Raw genomic sequence first — 19,778 nt, forward strand, 5'->3', positions numbered from 1 at the left:
ATTCCATGGAGGATCCATTGTTTCAACCTGATTAAAAGCCACGTAAGGCTGGTCTTCTGAATGAGCGAATCACTTCCTCGTTGAATAACAATGAAGGAATCAGACGGACCCTCTGGAGATGGTACCGACCTGTCAAACCGATCTTCTCCAGAACCTTCCATAACTCACCCGCTGTCGCACTTCAGTTCAGTCTACTACAACAATGGGTGTTTCATGCTTACGAGGTGATTTAATATTTTTCTATAGCATACCAAGTATAAACATACCCACCCGTTCAGGAAGAGAGCATAAAAAAAAAGCATTCAAAATACTCAAAAGTGTCTTCCTGAACGGGCGGATATGTGTAGACTGACCTGTAAATATAAATATATATATGTATATCAACATTAATGTAAATGTATCTTTGACATCAATCTCCTTGGGGCCTAGCTGGATGAAACAAAAGCAACCAGCTAAATGGCATGTCATTCTCTGAAACGGCAGGACTGGTTCTGGCCTGTGGAGACGCCGGGAGGACATTTCAATGGAGCACATCAAGGAGTGTGACCTTATTAGTCTGAATTATGCATCCATGGGATTGATGAGCAGCAATTCCCAGTGCTTGAGATGACTATGGTGAACAATGGTCTATCTAGGTGAAAGACATGTGCTGTTCTGTCTCGGCCTCCCAGGTGTCTTTCCGGTGCATTCCAGAGATCAGGATAGGCCATCACAGCAATATCAAAGGGATTTCATAATATTGTCAACACATTCATGATTACACGTTTGATTAATTTATTGTGACGTGTGTCTGTCCACAGAACAAACACACACACACACTTTTATCACAGCCCATGCACTTTTATGACTATTTGTGAAGTCTAGTAATGAGAAGTTATTAAAAGAACATGAGATCAATAAGAGTCGTAAATCTCTTAATTCCCCTGTCCTCGTGGGAAAGTAGGTTTCTCCTGGACTTTATGAAGAACACACAGGTGGAGTCATGATATCCGTATACTGTACAGTCAACTGTGGAAGTATTGGCACCTTTGGTAAATGTGACCAAAAAAGGCAACGAAGACCTTTTTGTCATGTTTTTCTGCCAGATATTTTGAAATACCAAGACAGTTATTTAATTTTGAATCATGATTTCCTCAGCAGTAGTAGTAGCAGCAGTATTCTCGTTCCTTTAAATTAAATGTTGAGTCAAATCTGATGTATTTGGACAGAGAAAGTGAAGAGTGACTGGAAATGTATGAGGAGAGATAATGGGGGGTGGGAGGATATGAACAAAATGGCCCTTACTGGGTTCAAACCGGGCTGGGTTCAAACTCAGGCCTTAACTTACATGGTACACGTACTTAACTGGTGGCTTACTCTTATTAAATATTTATTCATTTTTTTTGTGGCCAGATGCAGTATGTGTAATAACTATTGCTGCAGCAGCTGATTTTTTCCAAAAGAAAAGACAGTTCAGAGCAAAACACAGAACAGTAATTTTGATATTCTTGGAATCCAATCCCGCCTTGACACAAATCTATTCTTAAAACATTTCTTGAAACTCAGACCCAATGGGAAATATCAGATTAAAAATCACAAAATGCATTGAAATGTGCTATTTTTCCTTTTTTTAATCCGCATAGCACATGTAATCTCTCCAGCCCTATGAAGTGGATTAAACGAGAGACGGAGAGAAGATCAACAGTTTATTTGTGGGTTGTTATGAGGTTGGGGAATGCTCAAACAAACAAATTATGTGTTGGGGGAGGGGGTAAAGAAAGACGACAGTCAGATGTCTTTTGGGAAGTTGTCTACAGCCATTCTGCAAAGCCTCATGAAAAACAAACTGCTTCCAGTTATCTTCTCCTTTAGTCATGAACATAACCTGCACTTTGATTGAATTATTTTGGAATAGTTTCCAGACTTAATGTGTATATATATATTATACATTTGATATGAAATCATCTCATATTTTGGGGTGAGTTTATCCATCATTTAATACATGGTGTATGTCAGCAATCTCCCACCCATGTCAAAACCCCATCTAGTTTGGACACAGCCAATGATGGTAGCATCAATTTGGATTCTGTGAGGCCAGCATGCAGCCAAAAAATGAATTCAGGAGTCATATTGCTGTGTCTGCTTACCAAAGATCAATGCAGGGGTGGAATTGGCTAGACAAGAAAATGTCATGTTGATTTAGCTGCACAGAAAAAAGGTCTCACAGCCAGCTCATTGGTTATGGAAGGGCCAGTGTGTGTGTGTTCGTGTGTATGTGTGACTCGTGTGTGCTTGTGTGTATGTGTGTGTATGCGCGCGAGTGAGCGAGTAGGCTATGTGTGAATGGGTGCTTGTGCATGATAAGTACGCAGACATTTTTTTAAAACTCCGTCGTCCACCAAACTTTTTGCGCAGAGGCCGAAAAGACCGCACACTCCAAATGCATCTTTCTCTACAATTAAAGCAGTTACAGATTGCTGAGCGCGTGGGACTCCGGCGAGGCCTGCTATTGAGCTGAAGTAGCGCTGTAGGCCTATGTATTGAGGCTCAAGGTCTGCTCCCCAGTAACGCTCTCCCCGGGGACATGAAAGAACCATGAGATCCAGCTCCCTCATCAGAGAAAGTGTCCCCCCCTGCACTCCAGCCCGTTTGGAGGTCAGGAACAGAGCCGAGCAGACCGAGGCCGACGGGAAAACGCCACCGACAGCAGGATCAAAAGCGCCATGTGGACGAAAGAATCCTTCGAATCCCTCACCCTCCACTTTCAAAAGATTAAAGCGAATGTCTCCGACATTTCCATGCATGCTGACAATCAACGTAGGGATCTTTGGTGGTTATGCAAATAGCGCAAGTCCTGGAATATGAGATAGTATGGTTGACAAAGTTAAAGCTTATGGGGGCTGGCAGCTTCCCTCACATCCAGACATGGCTCACGTTTTGCTGTGATCAAACAGACCGCTTGCAGAACGAAATTGCATCAGTCAAGGTCATGGGACTTGGAGTAAGCTTGGTGGGACGATTCTGTTCCGTTTATACAGTAGATTGGGCTGCTATTTGACTTGGTCCGGCACAAAAGCACAGGCGCAGTCTGTTTCCATGATGCCAGTGCTGTAATGGATCGGTCATGACGTCAGTTACAGAGCAGAGATAAGGCAAATAAAGATACCACTGCCTGCAACACCCCGCCCCTTGTTTATTTGTGTTAAAAGGCAGCAGGGATTTTACTACCCACGTCTTGAATACTTTTACGACTGTCTGTCCTTTTTCTGCGGGAGTGGCTGACGGATTGCACCATCTCTGGAAGGTTACATTTTAGATGACATGTTGTTGGTGGTGGGGGGGCATTTGAACAAAGGTATAGGGTATACCATGCACTGGTTTGCATGCTTTATGGTTAGGAAGGGATAAGAGGAAAGCTATTCTCAAACTGTCCATTTGGATGGTGACAACGCTGGGAACACTCAAATACATCCACACACACACACACGCATCTGCTTCTCTGTGGCCCAAAACAGGTTACCAGACCTCTCTCTGCCGTTATTATTAAGCCAACATGACATTTCCCTGTCCAGCAAACCTCACGTTGATCTTTTATGCATGAGCTCCATGGCATTCATGATTATTTAAAGGAGTGTGTCTGAAATCCCTTGCCGTTTGGTGTCTCCGCCACTTACACAGTGGCTACGCTCAATCATCGGCTTCTCCAACCCAAGTGGCAGGACATGCAGCCGAGCCATAAGGGCATTTCACACCTGTAGTCTCTTCACCTACCTCGAAGCATGACTTTGAGGTCCTGGGATGGGGGTGACGATTATGAGATATGGGATTATTTAGGAATATTGTCCCCCCCCACCCACCTTTTACTGTGCCTGTATTTCTTTGTTGTCTTCACATTTAAACATAGGGTGCTTTGAGAATGAAGGCCAAATGAACTCTGCCAAATGAAGCAGGGCAGAGTGAGGTCACCCGTGCTCGCACGACGACAACTGATTTTTTTTCTCTCTCCAATAGATGCCGACTGTTTACGTAACTCCATTCAGGAGGTGTGATTAGCTCCTATTGATCCGCCCCAATGGATGGACTGGTGGACGGGCATGCCTGTTCAAACGGAGATACAGAGAAAGGGGCTAATGTCGATCGATAGCAGACAAGCCTTTTGTGGAGATGCTTAGCGAGGATAAAGGAGAGCGGGAGCTGTTGTCCAGAACAGGGACAATTCTCCCCACGCGAGGCTGGGCATTCTCAGAGCAGAGCCATGCAGTGGCCTGAGTCGGCAGAGAGTGATATCCCATTCTGTTTGTAACGAAAGAAGTTGGCGGCGCCACAGAGAGAGAGGAGAAGTCATGAGACGGCAAAAAAGAGTAAGAAACCCAGACCAAAAACCCACTGTACACTTGTGCTTTTGTTTCATGGTTTTATTCCAGTTCCTTATTGTTAGTCGAAACATACCACCAGCAAGCCATTTTATTTTCTAAACTTGTAATCATTATAGTGCAATTAAATAAACAATAATTTACGTCATGTTTTAAAGCCAACTTAACCAAATAGATACAACTGCATCTGGAATGTAAATACAGACCAAATGAACCAGGCATTTTCCTATACCATTTAAGATACATATGATTTCCATATACACAAAAATAAAGTCATTATAAGGAACCCTGAGAACACATCAAATGAGCTAGATCAAACAATCATTTAAATGGACCCGGTTCAAGCAACCACTTCAAGGTTCTCAAAACAAACATAAATAAAAGCAAGATCAAAAATGATTCGGGCTTGGACTTAAATTAAATTGGTCCATCTAAAAACCCAATCCAATTTGTAGACACAGAGGTCTTATTTAAAGTACAGCGCTGGGTTTACATCCAGAAAGACAAAGTGCTTTTTTATTTTGATAGAGGTGAAAATGACCGTGCACACCATTATTGCTTACAGAAATGTCACTGGAATATTAAAAAAATGATTTGAAGATTTTAGGCTTACCTTACAGTTTAAATGTTACAATCAGAAAAGAAAGAAAATTGGAATTGCACCCAAACAAAAAAACATTATATGAAACAACATGGAAAGACCAAATTATTATTATTATACCGACACAATTCTTAATTGTAATTAAAACGTTTTTGGAAGTCTGAAATATTAAGCAGTGAGCAGAAATGATTAGCTGTTTTTCAACAGGTTATGATGCCATGCTCAGGTGATTTTCTCCCTTCAGCAGTAAAGCATCATGTTGGAGCTCTGGTACAGATACATGTAGGCGTCGCAAAACAGACGCTTGGCCACGCCCTTCATGTCCCGTGGGACCTGATTGGCCAGCTCCGCGAGGGGCATGTCCAAGTAGACCGCCACCTCTGGGCAGGCCTGCACTTGAGGGATGTTGAAGCCATCAATCTCACCTGCCCACCACAAAACACAGAGACAGAGTGAGTTTAGGGCTCCGCTTTCCCTTTCAACATCCAATGACATCCAAGAATAACAGAGGGTGATGGGAATAAATCAGGGAGGAAAAACAGGGATGAATTGGGAAGAAACTCATTTTGGTATACCCCCCTCCCAGACACGAACCCCCCACGCTCACCCTGCCTGTCGGCCATGCTGTCGAAGAAGATCCAGTCCGTTTTGTTCGGTCCGTGTTTGATGAAGGACACGTAGTGGCTGGTCTCGATGCAGAGCACCGCGAACAGCTCCAGGGTCTCCCGGGGCAGGGGGCGGCCCGACGCCCGCCCGGGGAAGCCCTCGGGGAGGCACAGAGCAGAGCGCTGGTGGGAGCTCCTCTGGGGGTGGGAGTGCACCTGGAGGAACCACAGACAGCCTGCTGAACACCCAGAGGAAGAAGAGTCCGGAACAGCCACTAAGACTGGCATACATGTAGGCAGGCATCCAAGCAGACTGACAGAGATGGACTGAGAGAGAAAGGCGAATACAAGTGAACGGCCACTTCAACAGGCAGCCAGGTTCGACAGACATGACAGACATAAACAGGATGGAGAAACACACCTTGTTTACGAACCGACTCTAGCTTACCTGCTTGGAACATGTTTTGCAGAACAGTTTGAAACCGGTCCTGCTGAAGACCTGGTCTCTGAAACAGTCCACGCACTCTTCCTGCGCCAGCTGACCACACACCACACACTGCTGCGGACCTGCAACACACACACACACATATGTAGTGTATGTGCCGTTTTGTGTGTGTGTGTGTGTGTGTGTGTGTGTTTGTTTGTTTGTTTGTTCAATGGATGTGCTTACCATCTGAGAGGAGGTGAGTAATGTCCAGTTCCAGTGACGGGATGATCTTCTCAAACATCTTGAATTTTTTCCCAAATCGTGGCATTTGCAGTATGAAGCAGGAGGGGACCTGCAGATGGAGAAGGTAAAGAGGGTGTATTAATACTACACCATGGAAACACACACAACTCTGCAATAGAAACCTGAAACACAGAGAGCAGGAAAACACGGCGGGAAATGAGAAGGCAGAGCAGCATCGCCATCTGCTGGGATTCTACTGCAACTGGAGAGAGAGGGAGAGAGAGAGACAGAGAGAGAGACACAGAGAGAGAGGGAGACAGAGAGACACACACAGAGAGAGTGAGAGACAGAGCCAAAGAATGAGAGAGAGAGAGAGAGACAGAGCCAAAGAATGAGAGAGACAGAGACAGACAGAGAGTGAGAGAGACAGAGAGCGAGAAACGGACATAGAGAGAGAGAGACAGACTGACAGACAGGAGCCCCAACCAAATAGACAGAGTGCCTGACAGACAGACAAAGCTCCAGACAGACTGCCAGACAGACAGACAGCCTGCCAGTCAGACAGACCTCGGCCAGTCGGAGAGCAGAGCTGTGGAAGGAGTGCTCCAGCAGTTGCTGGACGGTGGGAAGGACCAGGCTGTGGTTGTGGTCCAGGAAGATCTGGTAGCAGTAACTCTCCTGGACCTTGCCCCCTGCTGAACTGTTGAGACCCCCCACACACACACAAACACACACACGCCGTGAAGGATTAATTTGTCTATTTAATTTGTATATATATTATATATTGTTACAATATACAGTAATGTATTTAATATATATGTATTTCTTTAATATAATATATATGTATATTGATAATATTTGGAAAAAAGATTTGGAATTAATGTTTTTCGTAGTGGTGTGTAAACCTAGGCAGGGTGACGTGGTGTCGTGACGCTGCCGTACATTTTGAGGAGCGGCTCCAGACACAGGATCTGGTGCATGATGAGAGACAGGAACTCCTCGGGATCTGACACCAAACCCACACACAGTAGGGCTGTTAGCCACTCCTGTCCGCACGGTCAGATCGCAGGCTAGCGCTAGGCTTGGAGGCTTGGCTAGGTGGCTAGGCGGCTAGGCTAGGAGGCTAAGGGACTAGGCTAGGAGACTAGGCTAGGAGGCTAGGAGTCTAGGGGACTAGGCTAGGAGACTAGGCAAAAAGGCTAGGCTAGGAGGCAAGCCATGGAGGCAGGCCAAGGAGACGAGGCTAGGAGGCTAGGCTACAATGGGGCTAGGTGGCGTGCTCACCTTTCTCCTCAGTGGTGTAGGAGTGGCAGTACCCGCGATCCTGCAGCTGCTGGCGAAGCTTCATGATGTGTTTCCCCTCCACGAAGCCCTTACTGCAGAGAAATTCAACACACACACACACACACACTGCTGTGACGTAATAAACCATGCATTTCTTAATATCTTCCGCGCTACAATGCCATGTCAGTATCACACAATATACCGCTTTATATAATAACAAAATATTAATTACTTAATATCTTCCAAGCATATAGTTTCATGTCAGTCTCTCTCTCTCTCTCTCTCTCTCTCTCTCTCTCTCTCTCTCTCTCTCTCTCTCTCTCTCTCTCTCTCTCTCTCTCTCTCTCTCTCTCTCTCTCTCTCTCTCTCTCTCTCTCTCTCTCTCTCTCTCTCTCTCTCTCTCTCTCACACACTCACACTCACACTCACACTCACACTCACACACACACACACACACACACACACACACACACTCTCAGCTGACCTGCGGAGGGGGTTGACAATGTCATGCAGCAGCGTGTTCTGGATGGGGGCGTCACGCGTCTCTGTTGATTTAAACAGGAGGGAGTCCAGAACTGAGGTGCATGAGAACAGACTAGAGAGAGGGGAGAACACACACACACACACACACACACACACACTTGCGTGAATGGAAAAGCAAGTCAAAGTGCCTTCACCTATTTTGAAAGAAACGGTAACCTAAAGTACATCGTCGTTCTCCTCATCCTAACCTGAAGAGGGCCGAGTCCATGTAGCAGGAGTTGCAGTGACCCTGGATCCCCTTCATCCGGCCCACCAGAATCCTGTCCACCTGCTCCGAGCTGACGGGATCAACATTTCCCAGCATTCCTACACTGCGCTCGGCTTCCCTCTCTGAGGCAACACACACAAGCAAACACACACACGGTAGGTGCTCACGATGTCGACAGCGGCGCGGCAAAGACGGCAGGCGTTCTGAGCCGTGCGGGCCCCTCTCACCGCGACCCCCCTCGGGCGCCCCCCCAAATCGGGAGTCCGGCTGGCAGGAGGCCAGCTTGACGAAGAGTCCGTGTTGAGGAGGACACTGGAACAGTCTCCTCCCCTTGAAGGTCCCGTCGCTTACTCCAACACTGTCCTCCTGGAGAGAGACAACTGGTTTGTAAAGACAGAAAATAGACCAGGGCAAATAGACCAGGGCACATAGACCAGGGCAAATGGACCAGGGCAAATATTGAGTTGGCCTACCAGTTCAATACCAGCCATGGTGTGGTCCAAATCAGGCAGAAGCCCAATCCAACGGATGGTTCCATAGGCAGGTCCAGTAGCCAAACGGATCTGCACCAGAGAGTCCAGCCCCAGATCGGGAATATGGCCCTCCTTCTTAGGCATCTCGGGCACATCGACGTCCATGGCGTCAGATTCTGGGAATCAACCGAGGAAAGACGCGACACGATCAGCAGACTGCACACACTCAAGCGTGCTTGCGCGCACACACACACACACACACACACACACACACACACACCTGGCAGGAGCTCCTCCTTAATGACACACTCGATGGGCACGCAGACCTCTCCTCCTTTCTCGCCCTTCTCGTTGGTGTCCTGCAAAATCACCAGAACGTCACTCGTCATGCACGCCCACGGCCTGGTCAGAACGGGCATCGGTCGCCGGGAAGCGGTCACTCACTGTGGAGATGAAAACAGTCTTCCTTCCCTGCTTCTCCTCCAGGTCCATCACCATGCCGTGTCGGCCATGCTCCTCATTCTGGAGGAAGAAGGTGACTCTGTCCCCGGTGGTGAAGGACTGTGGGCTTGACTGTGGTTCAGCTGCTGGTAGGGTGGGCGTCAGGGGTCTGACTTTGGAGAACGGGGCAAAAATGCCACAATCCTTACTACAGGAGAAGAGGGTTTTGTTATGAATTGTCCCATCGGTATTTCCTTTGCCTTTATCCTGTCCCTGGGGGGGGGAAAAAACAAGTCAGGTTTACATTCTACAAGCTTAGACCTATTCATAGATAAACCCCACTGGTGCAGTTAAAGCCATAGTGTAAATAGGGTAGGATGTCAATCATTTGTTCATCATGCACACTTCACACACTTGCAGTTCGATCCCAAAGAATGTCCCCGCGATAGACTCCGTGTGCCTATAAGGCTCTTTGATCCTTCCTATGTAGCGTATTACTCCCTTCAGCGTCTTTTTCTTCTCCTCCACTGTGACCAGCGTGTTTTTGGTGAGGCCTAACGCTGTACGGAGAGCCGCCTCCTCTCTGAACCACTTCAGCCTTTCTGCGTTGTCTTTCAAAGCCTGCAAAAGCTCAGCCTCCTTAACAGTGATTTCCTTTAAGACACTTGATTTCAGATTATAGTCCAGTCCCGTGTGGTCAACGCAGATCACAGGCACCTCGTTGCTATCTTTCTTACGTGTCCTGTTCTCGGTGAGGTAGCAAATGTGCCCTGCGCTTATGGTCTTGCATTTGTCGGTGGTGATATAAAAAGTCTTGCCATCGGTAACAGAATTCATGGTTGCTCAGTACAGCTGTGGGATGCACCTTTAGGAAAAAAAAAACAACAACCGTGTAATTAATATGTGACGAAACAGAGAAATATAGCATTGGACACGACAGCACGCAAATATTAACCAAAAGCGAAAGCAGAATTGCACCTGTTCCATCCAACTGGATTTGAAAAAGTATATTCTGAGGTTGAAAGTACGAGCTAACTAGCTAAATCAGTATGCTAAATTGATTAAGTGAGTTTGCCTACACGAAGTTGTTTGTTAGATTTTATAGTTAACTTTATAACAGTGGGCATGAGTAGCTAGGCGATTAGCCAGGAATTATAATCAAACTCTCACCTGTTCGTCTGGGAAAGTTATACTTGGCAAAAGTTTATCCTCTGGTAGCTAGCGGCAGAACATAGGTGGCTAACATAGCTATCATCCAGTTACTTTCACTTCCCTTTTCGTTTCTGACTGAAGTGAAGTGTCACGTCAGACACTACGTTAGCTAGGTATTTTACACTTATCACTTATACGATCATTGTCAACACATTGTATCCAGACAGTGTTTTTTTCGCTCTTTTTTTTCTTTATCCCTCAAAAAGTCAAACTTAACGTATGTTTTAGATATATTTTGTCAACACAAACGCATGGATATCATCGCGCTGTCATTGGACTAGGATTTGGCTACCTCATTACATCATCTATGAGCGTCTGAGCCGCACTATGATGACGACACAGTTGGACGTAAACATGGAGGAGAGAGAGGCACTGAAAAGGCAAATCGAATTGTTACAAAGTGAGTTTGGGATTTTACAAGATTGATACATTTAACTAATTAGCCACTGCATATTGAGGTGAATAACATTTTAGCTGTCATGTGAAAAAGCCAAAACACTGCCCATTGCTAGCTAGCTGCCATCTGCTCTGCCTGTTTGACTAACATTAGCAAGTTAGCGTAGCTAATACACTGTGAGTTAGTGACAAGCTAGGGGATATTTAGAGATAATAGTTTAGCTGGTTTGCTACTTTACTAACGCTTACGGCACTGCTTGCGTATGTATAACCTTGCTAACGGTTAAGCCTGATGATGAAATCCCTGTTTACCCACAGATCTCATCAACAACCACAAAAGTGTGCATGGTGATGCCCCCTCCAGTGCGGGTCCGCGTCAGCAGGAACGAGCAACGTCAGCCAGAGGGCATGCTCAGAGCTCACATGTCGCTCCTTCACACCCACCCAGTGGCGTGCTTAACTTGCCTGCGCCTGCTGGGCAGTGGAGGAAGACGTACTCTATCAGTAACAAGAGAGGCGAAGCCTCGCAGGATAGACCCACGCAGACCCCAGTCTCCATGCCCTCCTCTGGCTCCTTGTCGAGGTCCCTGCAGGCAAGCCGTGCAGGTCGAAGCAGCTCCCCGCCCAGCCACTGCCTCCGGGTAGACCTCGTCAACAGAGAGAGTGGCGGAGCCGGGGGTCTCACTGGAGGATCGTGTGCCCAGAGGAGAACACTCGCATCTGCCCCCGAGGTTTTGCCCTGCAGACGGAGGCACGGGGCTGGAGGTGAGGCTGGAGCTGGCACCGAGGTGTCCGCGCTGGCGAGGACTGGCGTGCCACTGGACCACTCCCCGGAACAGCTGAAGCCGAATGTCCAGTCACGGCGTGACGCTTCCAAGTTCACCTGGGTGAAGAGCAAGGAGGCAGTGGGATCTGGGCCCCAAGAGGCGCGAGGCGAACCCCTGCTCCCAGAAACATTCACCAGACCCCCCCCTGCCCCGGACTCCAATGCTGGGAACTGCGGTGATCCCTCGCCCTCCCTTAGCATCACTAAGAAACCCCCCACCAAGAAGGTTCCGCGGAGGCTCAGTCTCTCCGCAGCCTCCCCCAAGACCTCCAAGTACACCTGGGTGTCCTCCTCCGCGGGTGGCCAATCCAAGATCTCCAGGAAGCCCCTGTCGCCCCGAGCCCTGGCTCTGCTCCACAGAGCTCCGGAGAGGGGCGAGGCAGCCAGGAGAGGCCGAGCGGCACAGCCCCTCACTGGGAAACCGAGGAAGGGAACGGGGGCCTCGAGTAGCCGCTACTGCTGGAAGGCAGGGGCCCAGGGGGGCTCCGTCGCCGGGACGGGGCGAATAGTTCCTCACAGGGGGTCGGTGTTCTGCTGGAGCGCGGAGAACGAGCCCAAAGGGTCGATGGGACGTTCTCGCGGGGAGCCCTCATCCTCGCTGGCCTCATCCCACTCCCCGGGTGGCTATAAGCTCAGGAGCAGGATGAAAATCATCCGGAAATCTCCCAGCGGGTGAGTAGTGCTCCAAAATATCCGCCGTAGAATGTACAGATCTCTAGCCTACCCGTCCTACTCAAAATACCCGGAAAACGATGGAACGCGCGCTACCAGCAGGTGGCAGCAAACTCAAAGTCTTTTTTCACACCCCCTGTTTTGGCATAAAAAAGACGGTCGTCTTGGACGTTTAACGTATGTTCCTCCCGCGCACGACAGTGGCGGCGGTCCGGAGAGGCGTGCCAGTCCGGCCGGGATGACCGCGAGGAGCCGGTACTCCCTCCACCGACGGACGACACACGCCCCGGTCAGAACGCACCCCCCGGGGAGGAGCCCGGGGCCCCTGAAGAGGAGCCCCTCCCGGGAGCTGGTGTCCTTCGGCAGGCACAAGTTGCGTCGCCTCTCCCCCGGCTCCTCCAGGACAGGTAGGCTGCACTGTGGAGGGTGGGCGAGGGTGTAACAGTTGGGTGTAACAGCTGTTACTGCCAGTCAGATGGCTGAGCGGTGAGGGAGTTGGGCTCGTAATCAGAAGGTTGGCGGATCGATTCCCCGCTATGCCACCCTACTTGCCTCTGGGTCCCTGTACTGCCTCGGGGTCCCCACGGGGCCTCGGTGTCCCTGTACTTGCTGTAAGTCGCTCTGGATAAGAACGTCTGCTAAATGTAATCTAATGTACTAAGTCATTTTCCTCAGAAATTCATACCGGATACAGACATATTCCATGAAGAAATGTAGACAAGGGCCAAGGATATTGTTGTTCATGGGCAAAAAACTCACGAGCCAAATTCACACAAGGGCGTGCATAATAGCAGGACGTGCATCATATATATATTATAGGATATCTGCTTCCTTTCACAACAGAGAACGTCATTAATTAATTCTTCAGGCTCCTCGCCAGGGAGGGGAAGCCGTGGCCAATTGGTGGAATGAGCTTGTGACCGAGACGCATCCCACACTGTGAAAAATGTGTTTACACCGTGAGAGAGCCGTGTGTCTGATCCAGTTGTTGTCGTCGTTTGGCCACCGGAGTGTTCTACACGGTTGCGCTCGTGTCGTTTTCCACAAAGCCCTCGTCTGCCGGCCTCTCCGTCCAGCAGAGGGCAGCAGTCACCGCCTGCGTGGGCCCATGCAGGTCTTTGTGTGGAGTTGGGCCATCAGGGGAACGGAGGGTGGGTTGGGGGGGGGGGGAATGTAGATAGGGAAGGGATTCTAATTGATTGCCCAATTCAGCCGTGATGGTGAACAAGTGGTGATAGTGGGTAATTTGCCGAGGTGGAAGCGAGGAGTGTGGCTGATATCAAGCCCTGGCAGACCCCCCCCCCCCCAGCCTCTCTCTCTCTCTCTCTCTCTCTCTCTCTCTCTCTCTCTCTCTCTCTCTCTCTCTCTCTCTCTCTCTCTCTCTCTCCCCCCCCCCAGTAGATAAAAAGGAGCTAATGCACAATTATCCTTTTGCAAATTGGATTGTTTTAACGAACTGTAGAATATAGGCCCAACCTGATGGAAAGCAATCAGTGTTTTTACTACCCCCCCCCCCACCCCCCGCGCCCATCACCCCTCCCTCCCAGCCCCCCCCCCTTCAGTCATTTTGTACCCAGTTCTCCTCTTCATAACCATGTCAATGTAATTGCCCCCCCACCCCATCCTGCCCAGCCAGTGGAGTTAGAAGACATCAGAAAAGCGAACGCTATTAACATTAGGCTTTATTCACCCCGATGGCTGGATTCCCTCCCTCCCTCCCTCCCTCCCTCCCTCCCTCCCTCCCTCCCTCCCTCCCTCCCTCCCTCCCTCCCTCCCTCCCTCCCTCCCTCCCTCCCTCCCCCCTCCCCCCTCCCTCCCCCCTCCCTCCCTCCCTCCCTCCCTCCCCCCTCCCTCCCTCCCTCCCTCCCTCCCTCCCTCCCTCCCTCCCTCCCTCCCTCCCTCCCTCCCTCCCTCCCTCCCTCCCTCCCTCCCTCCCTCCCTCCCTCCCTCCCTCCCTCCATCGCCTCACACACACACACATTCTTTCTTCTGTTCCAATTTGCAGCTGTCTAATTCTTATCTTCTTTCCTCTTTTTTCCCCCTGTGTTTTTTCTTTCTTTCATTCGCTCAGTCTGTCTCTCCGTTCCCTCCTGCTTTGTGCTGCTCGTCAGTGCCGATTGCCTAACTCTCTTCCCCATGGGCGTACAAGGCAGGCCTAAATGACTAAGTCTTTTGGGGCCTTGGAGAGAGAGAGATTGAGAGAGAGGTGATATAGAAAGTGAGAGAGGGAGGGAGAGGTAGAGAGAGAGAGAGAGAGAGAGGGGGGGGGGAGGGGGAGAGGGGAAGACAGAGTGAGAGGAAAGGAAGGTGGCTGTCTGTGCTGCAGATAAGAGCCACTAATAAAGAGCAAATTGAATTACTAATGATGGGGATCAGAGTCTTAGAGGAGCCCTGCCCTACACACACACACTCACACACACACCTACACAAACACAAACACACTCACATCAAGACACACATACACGTACACACTCTCCGAAACACATCCAAACATACACCCTCACAAACACAAACACACCGAAGCGCACACATAAAACACTGTTTCCGTCCCAGAATATGTTCCTCTCTCCGCGTTGGCGCGGGTGTTTATTTGGCCACCCGGTTATCTGCAGTTTAATTTAAAGGGAGCATAAACCTAAGTGAGCAGTTAGGGCCATAATGAATCGTGTGTGTGTGTGTGTGTGGTCTGGCGAGGCGGCCGTCGGGCCCGGATAAGCTAATAAAGCAGATCAACGACAGGAGGGGACAGGACACAGGGCTGAGGAGTGCTGAGCCAAGTGAGTTTGGGCCTCGCGTGACAGCTTTTGGAAAGTATGAGGCCCCTCTCTCTCGCTCTCTCGCTGTCTCTCTCTCTCTCTCTCTCTCTCTCTCTCTCTCTCTCTCGACCTATATGTCTCTTTCTGGATCTCTCTAGTCTCTCTCCCTCTCTTTCTGTCCCCCTCTCCCTAGTCTCTCTCTCTCTGCCCCTCTCTCTCTCTCCTCTGTCTCTGTTTTCGTACTGTGGGCCTCTTTCTGACCGTCGTTTCACTCGCGTCCCGGCTCCGGCGTCGGCGTCGGGGCCGCATCCCTCCGGAACACTCAGTTTCCCCACGCCCCTCCGAGCCGGCTCCTTTCCAGAAGGAACACGCCGCACTTTTTGATCGTTTGATCACATGGCGTCGCAGAGGTCAGAGGTGAAAGTTCAAGAGTGCACCTGCTCCGAAGTTGGTTCACAGAGAAAGATCAGGCCGTCGATGTGCCACAGTTACGAGGGTCGGGGCGCGAGTGTGTGTGTGTGTGTGTGTGCGCGTGTCTTCGTATCGCTTGCATCTCTGCGCTATGAATAGTGTGCGTCGACTATCTCAGTGCGTAGTGGCAGTGGTGTCCAAATGTAGGCCATATGGATACATGATTATCCTCGGCTGCTGTGAGGCTTTATTTGGTGCAAGACACCAAGTGCCCATTTATCTCTCCTGCTCACACACGCACGCACGCACAACAACATGCACGCATGCAATACACACTCTCTCGCCCTCCTCCCCGGAATCAGGGCCTTGGGGGGAGGGAGGGGGGGGGGTGGTGTATGGGTAATGGAGTTTTATTTGCGTTAGCGGTTGTCATTCTGTCTCGCAACCCTGCTTGTGCGAATCTCCCTGGCCGCATAGATCCCTTTCACTGCCAAGCTAGGACACATGTGCACGCACACACAAGTACAAATGTTTTTTCGCACACACACACACGTACGTACGCACAGATGTCATTTGCCCACCCACACACACATATGCACGGCGAAAAAAAAACAAAAAGAGAGGCTCCGCCCCCCCCCCCCAAAACCGTGGGGGCGGGGTCAGACCGTGGACCTGTTTGTGCGCTGGGAGCCAGGCCGGTGCACATTCTGACCCGGCGAATGCTGCCAAGACGCCCCCCCCCCCTCCCTCTTTCTCCCCAACCCCCATCGTCTCCCAGAGTCACATTACAGATGCACCCCATCGACCCCCCCCCCCCACCCCCACCCTCTTCACCAACAAGGCAGTCGCCCCCCCCCTCCTCCCCCAAAGACCCCCCTCCCCTGGGGATCCTGTTACCGTGCCGACGATGAGCCCATTTATTTGACCCATAAATCACTCCTGCGCTGTCCGTCAGGGCCCCCCCTCTCCCTGTCATTTTCCACTCTTTGCAGCGGTGTCACTTCACACACACACACACACACACGCCACAGTTTGTCGCCCACGCGGTCATACACGTCACTGCCCATCATACCTCGAATTGCAAGCGAGTGCCACTTTGCTTGTGATCCGCAGGTGGTTTGTCGTGATTTGGCGACAGATTTCTTACGCGAGGCAGACGCATAAGAAAGTCTCTTCACTCTTTGTCTTTCTCTTTGTCCCTCTGTTTTTCTGGAGATGTTGTCGGTGTTTTATGGGGGTTTTGCGTGTGTGTGAAGCGTGTCCACGTGGCTGAGGTTGTGCACTGCCCCTGCCAACATCTCTCTCTCTCTCTCTGTCTCTCTCTCTCTCTCTCTCTCTCTCTCTCTCTCTCTCTCATCCCCTGTCTCTGTTATCTCCTCGTTAATCAGATCCAATCATGGCCGCAACTCCGCCTGCTACCTGCCCCCCTCCCCCTGCCCCCCGCCTCCCACCCGAACAGGGACTCGCTCGTAAACTCAACAGACTCACCCTGGCCCGACCCCTGTACGGTGACTTTGCCAATATCGTTTACAGCATTCTGGGTCTCGTCAAAGCGCCTCCCCTGGGGGGGGGGGGGTTACAAACCGGCGGCGTTTGCCGTCAGGCCGACCGGGAGAGGCTGGCCCCGCCCTGTTTTACCCGCAAGCACCGCGGCGTGGGGCGCACGGCCGCCCCCGGCGCCCCTGCCGTGGCGCAGCCGACGCCCCGCGGCTCGCCTTCCCTCTTCGGCGGCCTGAGTTTGGCACGCCTTTTCCTTTTTGGTGGGGGCGGGGGGGGTTTGGTTTGCATCACATGCTCGTTCACACTCTCTCTGGTTACTCCCACTTTTCCTTCGCGACACGACTCGACCTCCTCCTCCGGTTCCTTCCTCCTTCTCCTCCTCGTCTTCGCTCGAACCGCTGCTGGTTGGGCATGCTGACACTTGCGCGCACACACACACGGTCTCACGCACACACACACATGAATTTACGGGACATTAAATCACCCGGGTGTTTGTTTGGGCTTGGGAGTACACAGTTGTTGTGTTGCTAGGTGCATGTATGTACTTGTATGTGTGAGTAAAATAATACCCACGCATGCCTTGAAGGGTCCCCCACTATTTTAATAGTTTTAGAGTGACTGCGTGTGTCTTTGTGTGCGTTTTGTGTAAGTGTGACTGTGTGTTTTCTCCATCAGCTGCTTTCGTGAATATCCCACTCTAAATACCATTCCCCATAGCTCTCTCATAGCTTTTTGCAGTCGTACATTACACGCACACACACTCTCACACACACACACACACACACACACACACAAACAAACAGAAGCACGAGAACACACATCCACACTTTGGACTCAAACCCAGTACTCTGAGACAGACACGCATTCTGCTCATTCCTCTGTACTTTCTCAGGCCCTGTGTGTCAAACAGGTGGGGCCTGTCTCCCTCTCTCTGTCTGCCTCTCTCTCACACACACACACACACACACACGCGCGCGTGCACGCGCACACATAAACACCCAAGGAGTTTCCCTCCCACCTCGGTTGATTCCATTTTGATCAAACCATACCAAATGGATCGTTCCGCCCAGTCGGTTTGTGTTGCTGCTCCAAACTGGAGAGCAGACGACTGGATGGCCTTAAGCTCTAATTACGGAGGGGGGGGGGGGGGGGGGGGCTGGGGCTGGGGCTGGGGCTGGGGCTGGGGCTGGGGCTGGTTAGAGTCCATCTCTCCAGACCAACAGTTGTATTACACCCTCGTCCTCGCCCCTCTCCCTATCCTGTCTCTCTCTTAGTGACCTGCCCCCCCCCCCCCCCCCCCCGCCGCCCCAGTTCTGGGCCCCTGCCCCTCGTCAAACTGTCAACTGCCCGTAATTAAACTCAGATTGACAAGCCTCGCGTGAGAGCGACACATTATGACCACTCGCGATAAACGACACACACAAAAAGACACTACGTGTTGATCTGTGTTGTGTTGTGTTGTGTTGTGTTGTGTTGTGTTGTGTTGTGTGTGTGCGTCTGCGAGCGAGACACTCCGAGACGGTTTAATTTGGGCGCCGCGGAGACACCCGTCCACGACACTGTCGTCCTCCTTCAAAGCAGGCCGGTTATATTTGGTCCCAGTATGCTTTTGCGATGAGTCCCAGGCCTCGGAGATGAGATCAGCGCCCATGACGACAGCACCCGTATGTTTGTGACCCTTTGGTGTGTGTGTGTGTGTGTAAAATGTGTGTGTGGGGGGGGGGGGGGTGGAGGGGGGGACTGCGCGTGCGTGTGTCAGAGGGTTTGAGCGGCATGTGTTGAAATGTGTAATCCATACTCCTGGAGTGCCCAGAAACATAAGCTCGTAGTTTGCCCTACGTCCTTCCCAGTTAAGGGGCTAAATGTTTTCCCGGTATCCTGGAGATTCCTGTGAGCTCTCCTGCCGGAATAAATCAGAAACCAAACATGAGGCTAATTATTTGAAAAACACATGCCGGGGGTGGGGGGGGGGCATCTTTAACCACATGCCATATAGGCTAGGCCACTTAGAAGTTACCAGTGGAAGACGTATTACTTAATGAGTTTTTCACAGTTTTATTCCACGACGGCTAACGGCTAACAGCTAACAGGTGTATGAAATTGTGTTTTTTTTTTTTTTACCAGGGGACGTTCCTGAGGCATGAATTTGTAGCTTTCGTCAGCAGGCTAGCGATACGTGCTATTTCTGTTCCAATCATCATGCTGATGTTTCAATGTCCTGGCATTGGCTCCAATCGCTCAACCGAGTTATTAATATCACTGACCCACATGTTAGTGGCCAAGGAGGTTTGCATCCAAAGCAACACATTAGATAGGTTGTTGTATTTGCTTTAATGCCCATTAAGTTATTATGCTCCTTTACAGAATTTGAAATGAATAGAAAATTCTGGTCGATTGTTTGGTTGATATGCTCTTAGTCGGCTAAGACTGATTTTAGTCGAGCAGCCGTAAGGCAGAGTGTGAGATCTGATTCCCGCTTGTGTCACCATTGCTGAATTAAAGAAACTTTCGACAGAAATTGTAGATTATATTATTTAAAACAAATAAAACCACGAAAAATATATAATACAAAATAAAAGGTGTTACTGTTTTCCCTTTCGTTAATCTGAGTTTTGTTTAGTTTCTTGCACATGCGCACAATTGTAGCTGCTAGCCTAACTACAAACTCTACCATACTTTGTATACAATTGGTGTTATCAATCCTTTAAGCAAAATGGCAAAGACATCTGTGGAAGCATTTCATCAGAGTACCGGGTGACACCAAACATGTTGAAGCACACTCTGCCAAAACCGGTGTATATTCCATAGTTCGATGTCGAATATGATGT

The 19,778-nt window shown here is 50.0% G+C and overlaps 2 protein-coding genes across 6 annotated transcripts in view; one reads left to right on the plus strand and one right to left on the minus strand.

Annotated features, from left to right (window-relative positions):
• Nucleotides 1-4,379: 4,379 nt before the first annotated feature.
• Nucleotides 4,380-10,689, minus strand: cyldl (cylindromatosis (turban tumor syndrome), like). 2 transcript variants are annotated; one of them, XM_084692648.1, is made up of 15 exons: nucleotides 10,348-10,688; nucleotides 9,592-10,042; nucleotides 9,181-9,450; nucleotides 9,017-9,095; nucleotides 8,737-8,912; nucleotides 8,491-8,629; nucleotides 8,244-8,385; nucleotides 7,997-8,107; nucleotides 7,513-7,604; nucleotides 7,171-7,234; nucleotides 6,796-6,928; nucleotides 6,229-6,337; nucleotides 6,007-6,125; nucleotides 5,561-5,774; nucleotides 4,380-5,378 (listed from the first exon to the last, which is right to left on the minus strand). In XM_084692648.1, exons 2-15 carry the CDS (start codon nucleotides 10,012-10,014, stop codon nucleotides 5,194-5,196), a joined length of 2,256 nt encoding a protein of 751 aa, XP_084548774.1. In that variant the 5' UTR covers nucleotides 10,015-10,042; nucleotides 10,348-10,688; the 3' UTR covers nucleotides 4,380-5,193. The 2 variants fall into 2 exon arrangements, with proteins under 2 accessions (XP_084548774.1, XP_084548773.1); XM_084692647.1 differs by having other exon boundaries at nucleotides 8,244-8,629; nucleotides 10,348-10,689.
• Nucleotides 10,680-19,778, plus strand: part of zc3h3 (zinc finger CCCH-type containing 3) — a 43,635-nt gene continuing 34,536 nt past the window's right edge. For all 4 annotated transcript variants that reach the window (XR_014750754.1, XM_084692645.1, XM_084692644.1 and 1 more), the window contains exons 1-3: nucleotides 10,680-10,789; nucleotides 11,104-12,283; nucleotides 12,485-12,690. Coding sequence is in view for 3 of the 4 variants with exons in the window: in XM_084692645.1 (XP_084548771.1) it covers nucleotides 10,717-10,789; nucleotides 11,104-12,283; nucleotides 12,485-12,690 (1,459 nt within the window). In the remaining variant the exon portion in view is untranslated. The remainder of the gene's footprint in view (nucleotides 10,790-11,103; nucleotides 12,284-12,484; nucleotides 12,691-19,778) is intronic.

Source organism: Hypomesus nipponensis, chromosome 26, assembly GCF_054491055.1.
Source record: "Hypomesus nipponensis isolate SF chromosome 26, ASM5449105v1, whole genome shotgun sequence".
NCBI classification, from domain to species: domain Eukaryota; kingdom Metazoa; phylum Chordata; class Actinopteri; order Osmeriformes; family Osmeridae; genus Hypomesus; species Hypomesus nipponensis.

Coding starts and splice junctions, on each gene's coding strand:
- cyldl (XM_084692647.1), bottom strand. CDS start 10,014: ATGAATTCTGTTACCGATGGCAAGACTTTTTATATCACCACCGACAAA. Junction 9,451..9,591: donor TCTTTGGGATCGAACTGCAA/GTGTGTGAAGTG, acceptor TCCCCCCCCCAG/GGACAGGATAAAGGCAAAGG. Junction 6,929..7,170: donor CTGGAGCCGCTCCTCAAAAT/GTACGGCAGCGT, acceptor GGGTCTCAACAG/TTCAGCAGGGGGCAAGGTCC.